This window comes from Semicossyphus pulcher, unplaced genomic scaffold, assembly GCF_022749685.1.
Source record: "Semicossyphus pulcher isolate SPU_LCO1_2020_fin unplaced genomic scaffold, fSemPul1.0.p SCAF_16, whole genome shotgun sequence".
NCBI classification, from domain to species: Eukaryota; Metazoa; Chordata; class Actinopteri; order Labriformes; family Labridae; genus Semicossyphus; species Semicossyphus pulcher.
Genome location: NW_027211670.1, coordinates 15,683,906 through 15,699,480, shown reverse-complemented (window position 1 = coordinate 15,699,480; position 15,575 = coordinate 15,683,906). Strand labels below are relative to the sequence as shown.

The window sequence follows — 15,575 nt, the reverse complement described above, 5'->3', positions numbered from 1 at the left end:
AGTCCTAGTGATGTCCTCGGTGCAGCGCCGTTAAATGAACGAAGAGGAGGCGCGAGCGGAGCTGCTGAACGACTGTTGTTGACAGTGGAGACAAACACAACAGCGGGGTTCCTTCAAACGCGGCGCCCGCATCTCTCGCCTCCTTTTCCGCCTCTGGTAAGTTAAAAGCACCCTGGTGAGGCTCCTCTGCTCGGCTCCAGCAGCATGGTTGGGTGTTTGTGCGCGCGTCAGTGTCACCTGGCTTCGCGGCGGGATCAAACAGTCGTCTTTCGGCCTATTGTCAAAGGCTCGTTTGAAGCAATGAGGCTGCGCGAGGAGCCGTGGACCTGGAAACAAGGAGCACGTGGGGCTTGATTGGCCCACCCACTCACGCGCTGATGAGACCTGTTGGGTCCGAATCTTGGTCCGGAGTCCAAAGGTACCTGTTGGACCGAGTATAACAACTACATACAACTATAAATATAAAACTATAAGCTATAAATGTGAAACATTATATTCCGTTCAGCTTTAGGACGATAATTATTAAGATTAAATTATGTTTGCTTGTCTGTTATGGCGCTGATCAGCTATTGTCTTGAGATGGTATCTTCATAGTGAGTTTTTAAAGCATATTTTGTTTCTCAGTTAGTCAGAATCAAATTAGAAAATCTAATTAAAAGTATTTTAATCTGTCAGAAAGCTTTTTACTTTGAAATACTTTCATGTCTTCCGGCCACTTCAGTTTCTTCTCTGCCCGCTGTAAGGTGATGAGATGGTCACGTGATGAGGCGTCTTAAGCCAGAATGTTTGGGAAAAACTGCAACAGCTTACAGAGCCTGAATCTTATTGTACTCATCAGTCTCTTCCTCTAAGTTACTGGGTTATAGATGAAAACAATCTTTTGGCGAAGTTACACCACAATGTTTTGTGTACTTGTATTTTCACTCTTCTCTGCTTTTCCTCTGGAGTTTAAGGTGGGCGGCTCTCGGCTGCAAAAGCACAATATGCCACACTTCTACATTTAACAGGTGGATACACTGAAGCCTTCGCTTTACACTGAATATCTCATAAGACAGAATTCCCACCTCCCTTTCCAATAAGGTCCATAAATTTCAAGTTGAACTGTAGGATTGTGCTGTTGTAGTTTCAGCGGTTGTACCTGTACAATGAATCCATTCATTCAAACAAACATGGGTCATTAAGGGTTACATAACAAGGGTTGGAGATTGGATATCAAATATTGTTTTTTCAGCTGGAAGCTGGGCTGCCAAGCCAACCGGGACACATCGACCCTCGGCTGTCCTTCCTCATCCTTCCCTCCCTGTTTGGCTCTCCTTTAGCCTACAAGCAGAGTCAGCATTTATTAAGACAACCAGGAAGAATAATCTTCAGTATACCTTAACACTTCACCTTACCTGAGGAAAAACTTTTAATATAATATACTGCAAGAAAAGTTTATGGTTAAAAGCATTTATTTAAAAACACTGCACAAGGACAGACTTCACATTTTCCTGAGAGAGCTACAAATCTTGCACACGCTTAAGCCGTGTTTTTCTTTGCTTGTAACATTCTGAATCTGTTTTCCATGGAAGATAAACAGAAGGTGAGATTTTGGAACATGAGGTTTCCAGCTTTGTTGTTTGCTTTCGTCATGATGAGCAATGACCTTGCACTTCAAAAACACACGTGAAGATAATAAACCTCCCCGTAGATGCAGCACACACACTCTCTTTGACACAGCCAGTCCTCTGGCCCACCTTCAAAAGGCAGGAAAGGCCATTTGACATTAATCAGACAGATTTCTGTCTCACATGTTGTGCGAGTCCTCCGCTCCAGTAACGCCTGAACGCCGGTGAGAGTGGGATCTGATCCAGACGCAGCACTTACAGTAATTGAGTAATGCCCCCTTCAGAAATGGCTCATTAAATTCTCAATACCACCATGTGTTCCCGGACATAGCTGCTCGAAGGCTGTAGTCAGCACAACGCACAGAATATTGCTAAGGGTGTTGTGCACAAGGAGGATTTAAGGGGTTGAATTCATAATGGATGCTCTTCTAATTCATGGGAAGAAGAAACATCTGCTCAGTAACATGTATTAAAAAATAAAACCGATTAAAAATCTCTAAAAACAGCTTAATATCACATCTTAGTTTGCACTAAGTTATGAATATTTATTCAGTGTACACTCCATTGACGTATTTTGATGAGCTCATTGTCAATTCAAAGTCAAAAGCGTCAAAAAATACGTCAGTGCTGAACCTCAACAATCTGTACAACAGTCCTGGAAAACGCAGAGGGGTCCTTCTCCTCCCCGCACAGCGAGGTCCCCGGGTTCGACGGCTGCAGGACGTTGTGCAGACGTGACTCGTAGCTGGTGTCGTGCATCCACGTGCACGGCCTGTGCAGGAGCTCCTTATCCAGCTCGCAGCTCTGCTCGGCGGGCGGAGGGGGAACGGCCGAGCTCGGCCCGAGCCGTGAAAGCAGCTCGCAGTCCCAGTCGGAGTCTGATGATGACGGAGAGAGCGCGGCTAAGTCCGGGATGAGGGCCGGCTCGATGCACACTGAAGTGGAGTGAGAGTGGGAGCGTTGAGAGTCTTGACTGGAGAGAGATTTATCTTTGGGGAAGTGAACCGGAGGATCAAATGTTGTTGCTTGTGAGGATAGTGGCCATGACGGTTGACTGACAAAAGAAGTGCTACCGTGACCTAAAACGTCCATTTGATTTAGTGTTTGAGTGAAATTCTGTACAGCAGGAACACAGAACATTGTAAAAGTCTGTTTTAAAGCGAGTGTTTCACCAGTGCACGTGGAGGAGACCTTTGGTTTTGGAGATGACTGTAAGATCTGACTGCAGACCTTGTCAAATAATAAACACCCCTCATCTTTTGATTTATGTCCTTGTTCTGTAATCCTCCTCTTTTTGCTCCGGCTGCGTTCGGAGCTGGCTGACCTGCAGCGCTTTTTGGGGTTGGGTGCTGTCTCTGACTGTCGAGGGAGGGACTGAGATCTACGTGAAAGCGGAGAAGCACATTTGACCTCACTCAATCCTAAAAGACAGTCCTGATTTGGTCCCTTTGCTGCGTTTGTTAAAGCAACAGACATAAGTGGGGTGGAGACGCACTGAAACACACATTCTGCAGTGTTCATTTCATAAGTGTGTCCCTCCACAGCCTCGTCTGCAGTGAACTGTTGGGGACTGAGCACAGGCGGCTCTGAGTACGGACTGTGCGGCTCAAACATGTGGGAGGGATGCGAGACTTGCGGGCTGAGGACCGGAGGCAGGGAGTATGGGTCAGGAGACGGGCATGGCGTGTCAGGGCAGGGCGGGAGATGTTGAGTATCAGGCTGCTGGCTGGCTAAGTGGTGGGTTTGTGGTTCAACTTCCAACACAGGCATGGCTGGGCTGTGAGGTCGCTGGCAGTCTGTGTTAGCAGTGAAAGGCTGGATGTCAGCAGGCAGAGTGTCTGGGCTTGGGGTGAGAGACTGAACTCCTGGTGATGAGCTGGCAGAAGCAGAGGAAAGAGGATCTTTGGCGGGGCTGAAGGTGTGAGCGTTGACTGACTGCAGGGCCTGAACAGCACGCTCGGTCTCAACATCGTTGAGAGGCTCCAGTTCACAGACTTCCTCCATGGGCAAAGGTAATGGCGGTCTACGAGGAAGATAAGGAAATCATCAGAAAATCTGCAACTTAAACACAGAAAGTAAAAGTAAAAAAGACAAAAACTGCTTTCTGATATTATGAACTCACCGGTTCAGTGTTTCCTCTGCTTGTTGAGGTGGATCGGGGTTGAATCCCGGAAGCATATCAGCCACAAGTTGGTCCACCACGGTGTAGTTGGAGAGATCCGTCACAAACGCACGGTGCTGATCAGACTGCAAGTGCTGTACGGAAAATAAAGATCACGTCAGATGTAAATATAAGCAAACAACAAAAATAATTACGTATGTGCTGACAAACATAAATCTACCTCCTCCAGACTAGTGAAGGGTTGGTGACAGCATTCACAGTAGGACAGGTCCTTTTTGCGCGGCCGCCAGGGCGAAGGGTTACAGCTGAGCGGGGTTTGAGATTTGTCCTGAATGCTGTTTTCCACTTTTTTCTTCTCCCTAGTTAATGACAGAATAAACACAATCATGATAAATCCTTCGTTGTATACTCATTTTTTTAAATTGGAAAGCAGTTTATTTCCTGTTACATATGTTATTTATATAAAGGCATTAAACTTAAAACCAAACTAGCAAACGATGGTGTGCAGTATATCATTCAAATACAGGCAGTTAGACAGACCTTGTTTTATTATCCACTTGCTCGGTCGGTTTTTCAAAGCGAGGAGGAGGAGATTCAAAGGGACTAAATCGCCCCGAGTAGCAAAGAGTTGGGAAGGTCATAGACTGCATATGGAGGGGCTTGTATTTCCTGGTTGGATCACAAAACAACAGAAATTCATACAGACAGCTATTAAGTTAAAAAAAATTAGCATCAAAAAAGACAACACAACACAAAGCAATAATACCTGAATGTATTCATATTATGGTCATCATCATTATCTTATATTTCAGACCACTTTGCACTGCGAACTGAATGCAAGACTAGAAATCTGAACCTGTGAGGCTTATATTTAAATGTTTCACATGTCTTGGGTTCAGTTTCTCACAGCAGCAGCTTATGCATTAGCCAGAGCACTCCAATCAACTGAAATGAGACTGCGAATGAAAAGGCCTGTTAACACGTGGAGATCCCCCTGCAGGAAGAGGCAGCGGAGCTTGCAAAGCCTCATGGAATAGAAATCGTATCCGCTAGAGGTCTGGGCTCCTGGGGAGCAGCTTCACTGGGGGGTGAGGCTTGTCACATTACACGATGGGACTCCCTCACGGGTTCAATTAAGAAAATCATCTGGGCCTGAAATGCAAACCTCCAGAGCTAGCGCCCAGTGGGGTAGGAAGGTCGGAAACAGGGGGGACAGGTCACCGCCACCCTTTGTTGTATCGCGCTCATTATGCTTGATTATCAAATCCGATACTAAACAACCCGCACATGAACCTGGGAGGGCATAAAATGTTAATTCTAGCTCATCTTTCCTGATTAACTGGAATAAAAACAGATGATAAACGCAGTATAACATGTTATGCTAAAATGTCAAAGGGGTTAGTTGTTAAACACACCATCTGCTAATACGTTTTCCAACTAACTTAAAATGGATGATATGTCATCGCTGTATTTAGAACTTAAAGGGCCAGTTCACAGATTTTCAAACTCAGTCCTATCATGCTATTATGGGGAGCTAATGCTATTATGGTAGGGAAAAAAATGCCATTTCACTCCGTGCCTTTGGAGGACGCTATCCGCTTCTCCAATGGGCCCTGGAAAACCCCCACCAGACTACAACACTTCATCTGGCGGAGGCCAGGGAGCTCATTAAACTACAGTACCTCAAACTTGGACGCCCGCCTCTGATGTCATGTCTCATTCAGAATCGTCAGGTTTGAAATCTAGACTGCAGACCTGAAGATTTTTTAGAGGATCCACCGGTATATTCTCGTCGTATTTTTTTTCTGTACCGCTCTGAGCCATTGCCTGCAGCGATCAATGTCCTAGACTAGAAAAAACGGTAATATTTCAGTCCAGCGTCTCTCACTGGGCCGTTCCTTTCAGAGGGAGGGGCGCAATGCACACCGAGTGTTGTAGGAATGTAGAATGGGCGAAACCAGGAGCTGTTTGTACAACTTTCTACAGAGAACACCAGCCTTGACTCACGGAGCCTTTTTGCAGGGCAGAATTGCTCCTTTAAATACAGCCTGACCTGTCCTGCTAAAGGAATTTAAACAAACTGAACTGCACTGAATAAGGCAGGAAACATACCTGCTCAAGTCTTCAATTTTTAGATAGGGAGACCTCAGAGCTGCAGCTGTAGACCAGGAGAAGGAAATAGGAACCAGAAGTCAATCAAATTAACTTAACACTTAAACTCACAGAATTACAGTATTGTTAGAAATCACACACATGGTAACACATAAACAAAAACTAACCTTTCACAACATGAGCACCTTGTTGTTTGGTGTGAGTCCTCTGTATCAACAAAAACACAATTGGCAGTAAGACTCAGTCATAATAAAGATCAAATACTGGTGTAAATTATACAGTATTACAGCAATTTCCGTTATTAATATACTATAAAATGGTTTCAATACATTTTAATGGGAGCTTATTTATTAACTACACGTCGGGTGAAAAGTAAAGACATCTTACCTCTGGCCTCTTTGGTACCGCACTGAAGCTCTCTCGAGTCAAAAGTTTCAAATACAAAAGGACATCTGATACTACATTAAGGAACAATACACGATTTTTTTACACTAGTCTGTGATAAGGAATGTAACATTTATACGCTGGTTAAAAGCAGCCTTCTTTAGTTGGTCTCAGGAATGAGCACTCACATGGTGCCATCTGCTGTGAGCAGAGGTTCACTGCACTACAGATGTGGACACAAACAAATGCTGAAAAGAGTTTTGCATCAAATCAGTTCCTCCACTAAAGTGAGTCAAAAGGATACCATCCACATACAAAATCTTCACTCCCCATGATCTGGCATTGGCTAATACACTGCTCCCTTTCAGTCGTTCCTACAAGACAGATGCATCAGAATCAATATAAAAACCACATCAGTCTTCAGTACATCATCAATGTCTACAATCTGAAAAATAATGTTTACAGATCTGCAATTGAAAACACATTTTTGTTGCACTGACTTACATTATTGCGCATGGCTTTTTCAAGCAGGGCCTTTCCACGGCTGCCACAAGCCTGTAGAGAAAAAAACACAGATTATTAAGATGATGTTGAAATCCTCAAGAAAAATGACTATGAAAATGATTATATAGACTAGTTTAAAGGAATTAGCTGTTTGGGAAAATTTACAATAATATTTAACTTTCAGTATGAACAAAGGAATACTTAGTAAATACCGTTGGTCTGGGAGTTCCTGGACGCTGTTTCCCACTGCTGAGGACAGACTCTCGCGTCATTATAGGACGTTTGGCTTCATCACTCGTCTCCTTTGCCCCTGCTTTGGTTTCTGTACCCTCCTGCTCATTCAGGCCCTCTTGGCTTCCGGTCACAACAAAGCTCACATCCTTGTGTAAGAAACTCTCGACCCTCTTCAGAATTAGAAAAAGGCAACAGTTTGTTTTTTTTAGACATCTGTTCTTTAACAAACAACAACAAAATTGTTGAAAAATTATTGTAGCTAACAATCAAAAAGTACTATTCCTATTACTTTTACGAATGGGTCACAAATAGTAGTTATTTTAGCAACTACATCTTATTCAAAAAACTACCACATCATTCCCACTCCTGATCAAGAAATAATGCGTTATATATGTTAACTTTTAAAGCACACAAATTGATGCAGATTGATGGTTTAGCCAAAGTCATGTACATTTTATCTTAATGTCACTGCCTATGTTTAAATTTGATAATTCTTGTATTGAATTAGCTTACCCCTCCGTGAAGAGATATGGCCTCCAAAAGCAGGGCTGTTGCCCGTTTCTTCACACTGTCCAGGTAGAAAGTCTTCCCCTCCAGCTTCTTCTGCCCAGGACAGAGTGAGCCCAGAAGGCCCCGCTCCTCTGCACACTGCTGATGCTGCATGATCCTGCTGCAGTAGAGGAGCTTACAACTTTACAGAATAACGCCAGGATCCTTCTTAAAAGAGAGAACAAAGCCATGGTTAATAAAGACTATAAGTCTGCATAGACATTTGACTGAAAGAAAATTAACTCATATCAATAGCTAGTAAACTATTATATAAACAATAATTGGACTTATTAACACCTTGTTACAACGTGTACAAGAACGTTGTTTTGACAATGTTTAAACAAATTTTTTTGTTAACTTAGTATAAGTACTTCAAGGCCTTCAGTAAAACATTTGTATAACAGTGCAAATCATACACATAATTTAATTAATCACTTTTTTAATATTTTAAGTTAAGTGCCATCTGTCTATTTTTGTCAGACCAAAGCTTAATTACAGAACTTGTTTATTTAAAAAAAAGATTATTTCAGCAGTTTTACAACTTGGCATTGCAAAAAATCATGTAGCTTTATTTACGACCAAATAACAACAGCGCATCACGAGTGCTATTAGCCTACAAACCTTTCTCGTTAGCAAACTTAGCTGCAGTGTGCGTTAGCTGACCTTAGCTAGCTTAGCTTTCCGCTTAGCTTAGTCTATTCGGTCTAGACACCGCCTGGGCAACAAAATACATTATGCTCGTTTGTAATAACGAAAGAAATCCTCTATTAAATTGTCTCCACACCGACAATGCGAACATAAAGTAAGGTGAATCACTTACGCTTTGTTACTGTGCTGAAAAACGGCAATAAATGAGTTGTTGCTATTGATACACCAAAAGGTGCTCGAGGAGCAACCGCCGCTTTTTTAAAAACACTGGTGGAGACGTGAGAAAGAAGCCAACGTCACATCCGGCGAGGCGTTGCCTTCACATGCTCCTGGTCTCTGAGTTGCATAAATATCACAGATTATATTAAAGCGATTTAATAACAAAGTTTTCGCACCAAGAAAAACAAAATCGGACTTTAGTCCAAATATTAAATGGGATTTAATCTGATCTAAAGCAGCTCATTATGTCACACATCATTCAAACAAAACACCATCTCCTTACACACGGATGTTTGTATTGAGTTTACATACGGTTTTGATAATACCCTAAACGCAGCACAGAGGATAAAGGAAGGATAAATCGATGTTGGTTCCCTCCCCTTGTTTGTTTAATTTAAATTGTTTAAAAAGGACTTATGACCATACAGCATGATCTATTCTGACTGATCTCTGAGGTATACAGAAGGTTAAAAAAAAAATAAAAACTTGTTACTGTGGAAGTAATTAATATAGGTACTTAGGGTTATAGGTAGTCATAGGTAGTAGTAATAGTAGTTGTCAGAAGCACTACAGTAAAAACTTGGCCTTCAAATAGTGTTTAAGTTGAACACATTTGGTCAAAATAACCTAAGTAAAGTTTAATATATCTTTTGAAAAAAAAGTCTTTTAGTGGACGTCTCCAATTTGGATAGCATTGTACAGACAAACTAATTTAAACAAATTCTTTTGCAACTGACATAAAATCTAATCAAAGCCAGGCCATCGAAAATGCATATGTATCCCTTCCTGCCCAGCAGGGGGCATCGTCTCTGTAAATACAGTCATCTCAATCAAGAAACTACACTGGCAATGTGAGTCTTCATACTTGCCCTGAGACAGTAAATTGTAACCCTTTTGTTTACATGGATTAAATATATTCATTATTAGAATTTAACCTTCCACCCATAGGACTATTTTTTAACTTATTCATACAATGCTTTGTACTATAATTTCACTAAAATTGTTAAATGTAAGACAAACACCATGGGGCAAATAATACCAAGTCTTTATTCAAAACATGCAATATTTGTTTATAAAAATATTTTTGACAAAAACACTGGCAGAGTGCAAAGTACTAGCCTTAAAAACATTTCAATTTGAAAATCTGCAAATAAAAGTTATGACACGGAACTCATACAAGGCCTGAGGGGAAAAAAACAATAGGCAAGATGCACTGGTTATGTTTTTTCATGTAAATTGCATAAGCCAAAAGATTAATGGTGAAAAACATTAAAAACATAAACTTCAAACAAATCAAAAAAATATAACAAAATAATGAAACAGATTGACAATAAGACTTTGACAACAGTTTTAACACAGGGTACAGTCTTTTAACTTTACCAAACACTTTCATTGACATTAACTCAAAACATTATTGACACCTTATTTTCTCTCTCTGAATACATAACACAGGAACACTGTAGTATTACCACCTTCAAACATACTCCCTCATTTTGTCTTTATGGCTGCGGATAACATCAACACACATCCAACCTGGTGTAAACAATAATAATAAAATTGTGCATATTCAACAACAGCAATGATGCTTAAAGCTCAGCTCCTGTATGGTGATTTCTGATGGAGACAATATCAAGAGCATAGTCTGGAGATGACAACAGTTGTACTGAAAGTGACGGCGAGTCAGCAGGAAGCACTTTAACTGTTTAACTAAGGCACCTCAGGTTACAGCGTGGAAGCTTTTGCATATTAACCAGCACTTACAGTATATCATAACTATCTTGCTGATAAAAAAAACATATAAGAAAATATACAAAGTCATTTTGGTACTTTTACTCCACAGTAGTGTGATGTTGAATACAGTGGCAACAAACAGTAATCCAGCTTTGTCGTAGTGTTAAAGGGTTACAATGCTTTCTATTCACTTAACATTATCTTCACTGGTTAGCTTTAAAATTTTCATATACAATGTTAAAGGCAGAATCTTGTACTGTAGTTTTAAATGCTTCTAAATGCTTATTGGGATACAGGATAGTCAAATAATTTGAAGATAATTTGGTGCATACTTGTGCTAACAGCAATCAAAATAGGGCATCAAGTATTTATTATTGTACGTTTTCTGTTTTAATAATAGTCTGGTTAATCGTTTAGTCTATAACACTGAAAATTGTTCATAACAATTACCCACTGGCTAAGTTGTGTCTTCATTTACTTGTTTGTCAAACCAACGGTCTCAAACACATTTATATTCCGTTTACATGGATATAAAACAACATAAAACGTTATTATAGAAAAACTTTTGTCCCCTCTGAAAACGACCATAACTGAAAATGATAAATCAGACAGTTTCTGAACACGTACCATTTATCATTCCTTGGCTCCTCTAGGTGTATGTATTAAAAGCAATAGATGTTAGCCTTTAATCCTCATGGGACAGGAGTCAACTTTGTGTGGGCTCGCACAAGGTACATAGTGACACAAATAATAACTAAAATCTATTTGAAGGCTGTGAAGAATAATGAAAGAATGTAAACTGGGGACCAAACATAAATACTGTGTGAGAAGGATTCGCATTGTTAAACAAAAAGTCACAGTCTGTATCTCAGATCCACTCAGAACCCTTGATGACTCCATATTTGCTGCTGCTGCTGCTGCTGCCTCTGTCTGCGTCCGCCCTGCCTGCGGTGTGTTTGGAAGCCTGTCTGTGTTTGCGTTCTCGGTGAGGCTTGCTGTGGTTATTACTGTGGATCTGTGGCTGGCTGTAGGCCGGACTGTCAGCCTCCGGCCTGTTCGCAGGCTGACGGATGTCCTTATGAACTCCTCTGGGGGAATCACCCATCCCGTGTGTGGACAGGTTTTCATCATTATTGGTGTACTGCTGGCGCTCCTCTTGGGCAATGTTCACGTGGTTCTGCCGGCATGCCATCTTGGAGTTACTGAGATCGGTGATGGGGAGCGGTTGGTCGTGGTGTACTGTATTTCCCAGAGGAGGCTTGATGGCGATGTTGTACCCGGGTGGAGCTGATGGTGCATTCCAAGAAAAAGGGTAGCTGCTGTAGTCCTCTCCGCTCAATCCTGCCTCGTTAAGAGCTGCATGTCCGCGTGTCAGCCCGTACAGCTCCTCGTCGGAGAGCTCCGACTTGTGGGAGCGTATAATCTCACAGATGGTGCCTACGCCCAGGTGAAGCATCTCCCATATGTTGAGAGCCAGGCAGAGCAGGGAGACGGTGTACATGATGAGGAGGAAGATGGTTTTCTCAGTGGGCCGTGACACAAAGCAGTCCACCCTGTGAGGGCAGGGCAGGTCCGAGCACACGTAGGAGGCAGGAACAGCGAAACCATACAGGGCGTACTGTCCACACAGGAAAGCCACCTCCAGCAGGGAGCGCGCCAAGAGCTGGAGGACATAAATACGCATCAGTCCGTCGGCTTTGATGCGCTGCCGCCCATCATGGCGCACCTTTACCTTCACTTGTCCATCACCACTGTTTTCTTTGGCTGCTCCACCTCCATCACTGTCCACCTCTGCCATCTCATAGATCATCGGATCTTCCTCTTGATCATCCTCCGCCTCTTCAATGCCCCTGTGCTGCTTTCTGCCCGACAGATAGTGCTTCTTGGGTTTCCTCCGCGAAAATCCTCCCCCGGTGCCCGCCTGCTCCTCCGCCCGAGTGATTTTGTTGACGGCGTAGCCCAGGTACATGAGCGAGGGCGTGGCGACGAGAATGATCTGGAAAACCCAGAAGCGGACGTGCGAGAGCGGAGCGAAGGCGTCGTAGCAGACGTTCTCACAGCCAGGCTGGCCTGAGTTGCAGACAAACTTGCTCTGCTCATCGTAGTAGATAGACTCGCCGCCCACGGCTGTCAGCACAATGCGGAATACGATGAGGACAGTGAGCCAGATCTTGCCCACGAATGTAGAGTGGTTGTGGATTTCTTCCAGCAGGCGAGTCAGGAAACTCCAACTCATGGTCGATGCAGGGAAACTACAGTAAGAGGCAACATACACCTCCTGTTACTCCCCTGTGGAGAGAGCAGAAATGATTAAGCTCTGTGGCATGCATTATATAAGGAATATTTACAGACGGGCACAGCTTCCTTCGTAACAGTGCCTGAAATGTGGAGAACAAAAGTATTTATTAACATGTCTTTTTGTGTTTGCATCTCAATTTGTCTCTTCCCCACACACAGCGACTTCATAGACAAGTTTCAATTCTACAAATAAAGGCACCCCACACTGTGCTGCAAATATTTCACTGCAGGCACTTTGTCTTTCCCGCAGTATACATGGTTATCACATAGTGCGTTTCTCCACAATAACAACACGTTTATCCTTGATTCTTTTAATAGCTGTGCCCTACCGCTCATGTCCAAACATACCCTTGGCAATAGTACACAAAGGGAAGAGTAATGACAACAAAGGAATGTCTAACCATAATTGCTATTGTTAACTGGATGTCCCCGATAGGCATTTTACGTTTGGTCATTACTATGTCTCACCATCCAGATGTTCCATAAACAAAAAAGTTTCTCACTGAGATAAAAACTTTTTGGGGGGGCTGGGAAACGACTACTGAAACCATAAATCCCTAAGGAGGAATTAGTATGGTTACTTTGCCACGGCTTAAAAAAAATTAAATCAAGGATTGACTACATCAATTATGCAGTTAAAACAAATATATTACTTAATTTCAATAATTTATTTAAAGACCCCCTCCAGTGAAAATCAAGTGTCTAACCCTGTAAACATCTCCATGTGGTGTTTCTCATGTGCTACAAGACATATCAGGGACAACGTAAGCAGTCATCTCCACAGCTGGGCCTGTCTGCTTTTAAACTGCAGTGTACCAAGGACAGGCTGAACAACACGTTGTCAGATCGGCAGGTTTGTGACGTCACAAACCTAAGGAGCCAATCACGTTAATGGACAGGGTGACGCTATGCATATCATTATGTGCAACCTATGGCAACCACTTTGGCGATGCGGGAGCCGGCTTTAACCGGCATTGTAACCTTTTCAAACTCACTACTGACTACTAACTTTAATGTTACTACTAATAATTACTACATTTCAAGCTAGCTAAGTTTCAACAAGTTGCCACTCAACGTTGGCAGAAACGTGTTTTTTTTTTCGCGACAGAGCGGGCAGTTGGAAATTTGCATAGTCTATGCAGAGTCGGGAATCTTTATGAGGGAGATGGAGGATATATACAAGGTAATAAAACGTATTTTGCAGAAAAAACATATCCGACACAATTTATCATTTCAAGCAGAGCATTTTATATGTCTTAAAAAATGACTCTGGGTGCTGGTCTTTAATTATTAATGATAATGGAGGGTAATTGGAGAAACCAATGGTCTGAAGCACAAAATAGTTTGAGTTCTAAACAGTTTTCCACTTTGTTGTAGTACTGCTTCAGGAATTTAACACTCTAATACCTTTACTGTCAGGTTTAAATCAAATGTAGAGTGTGATTTAGCTTCAAATATTTATAATTAATGGATGAAAAAACAACAACAATATAGCATTAGCTTAAACACAACCTCGTCTCCATGCTAACACACACTCTTTGTGCTATAATTAGCCAGACGAGGCAGGGGTAAAGAGATGCTTGAAGCAGTAGCACATTACCGTCTGTCTGCAAAGATGAAAAGCCAAGATTAACATCACTCTGTGTGATTTAAAGTATATTTTTCTTTCATTTAAATGATACAACATCACCTCATACGTACCTATCCCTGAAAAACACTGTTTAACCTGCAGACATCCATCTGCCCAAACCTTAAGCTGCAGACATCTCCGCGACTCACTCATGTAAGAGGAAATCTAAAAGGTTCAGACTTCTGTGGGATAGCCAGTGTGTGTGTGTGTGTGTGTGTGTGTGTGAGGGAGAGTTCAGAGGGTTTCTTGGGGTAGTGCGTATTCCAGCAGTCGAGGCTCCTGCAAAGTTCCTTGTAATAACATGCACTTGACATCCATCTACCAACGGGGGGACAAAGACCGAGGCAAACGACCAAAGACCAGGTGATAAAAGAGCAGCCTTCAGGTTGTTCTGGGAACATCACTCTATGAAGTCAGTGATGTTATCAAACAGTTTAGAGAATTAAAAACAAATTTGCTTTGATGTTTAGCACTTAAATCAAGTCTTTCAATCGGCCTTCCTTTTGATCTTAGTGTGACCCAAGTATCTCTAAATAAGGGCCTCTAGCAGTTTTGATCCTGTGATCACATCAAACGATTCATCAACTTTGATAATGTGCTGTTTTCTTGAAAATGAAACAATAATTTGATGCTTCAAACTTTTTAAATGTCAAAAATGTATGCTTTCCCCAGATTTAGTGTAAATTTGTTTTAAGTGAATATGTTTTAATTAACACCCTTTCACTATTCTATAACATTTTATATACTTACAAGCTTACATTAAAGTATGGGCAAAACAGTAAGAGAAAAAGAACATGGAGAAGCTTGAAAGAGGCAAGAATCATAGTGGTAAACAAAGCAAAACTCTTTGTTGTTGCAGTGAACAAAACTGGGCACTATAGTTGCATACTAGTATATTGTAAAATGAGTTTTCTCAAATGCGAACGTGACACAACTTTACACTCAGTTACTCAGCTAACTACAACTTGGGAATTGTACTAACCTCCATTCCCTCAAACTTTTTGTCGTAGTTGTTAATGTTTTCACTGGACATTAAACATGACATGGCAGGTGTTTGCATTTGAGGTCCCGACCATGTTTCCTGTCTGTGATGTAGTGTAAAGTATGTTTCTAATCAAGAATGAAATACCCTTCAAAAATACTTAAACAAAATGAAGAACAGTGTCAGCAAACGACTAACTTTTTACCCATCCTGTGCGTGGACAGGTTTTCATCATTGTTGGCGTACTGCTGTCGCTCCTCTTGGGCAATATTCACGTGGTTCATGGGTAGCTGTAGGTCGTGGTGTACTGTATACTTAAAGTGTTAATCTCGAAGATTTTCAATTAAATAAATGTCTGTTAAGTCACTATCCGAATGGAGTAACATGGAGATTGAGCCTATGGCCCACTGATGAAAGCCTTTGCATTTGCAGTATTGCAGACCGGGTGTTGGTGGCGACATTTGCGGAAAAAGTGGCACCCAGTTAGTGACACGTTTTCCATCATCCAGCAGTGGTTGACTTGAATTTATTTGAATTTCTTTATTGAATTAGGAC

At 41.9% G+C, this 15,575-nt stretch overlaps 1 protein-coding gene across 1 annotated transcript; it reads right to left on the bottom strand.

The window, feature by feature from the left end:
• Window positions 1-10,978: 10,978 nt before the first annotated feature.
• LOC138593349 (gap junction gamma-1 protein-like) lies at window positions 10,979-12,346 on the bottom strand. The gene has a single exon (XM_069664329.1). The coding sequence runs from the start codon at window positions 12,344-12,346 to the stop codon at window positions 10,979-10,981; it is 1,368 nt and encodes a 455-aa protein (XP_069520430.1).
• Between the last annotated feature and the right edge of the window lie 3,229 nt (window positions 12,347-15,575).

What these genes read in the sequence shown, in the direction of transcription:
- LOC138593349 (XM_069664329.1), bottom strand. Translation starts at nt 12,346, where the DNA reads ATGAGTTGGAGTTTCCTGACTCGCCTGCTGGAAGAAATCCACAACCAC.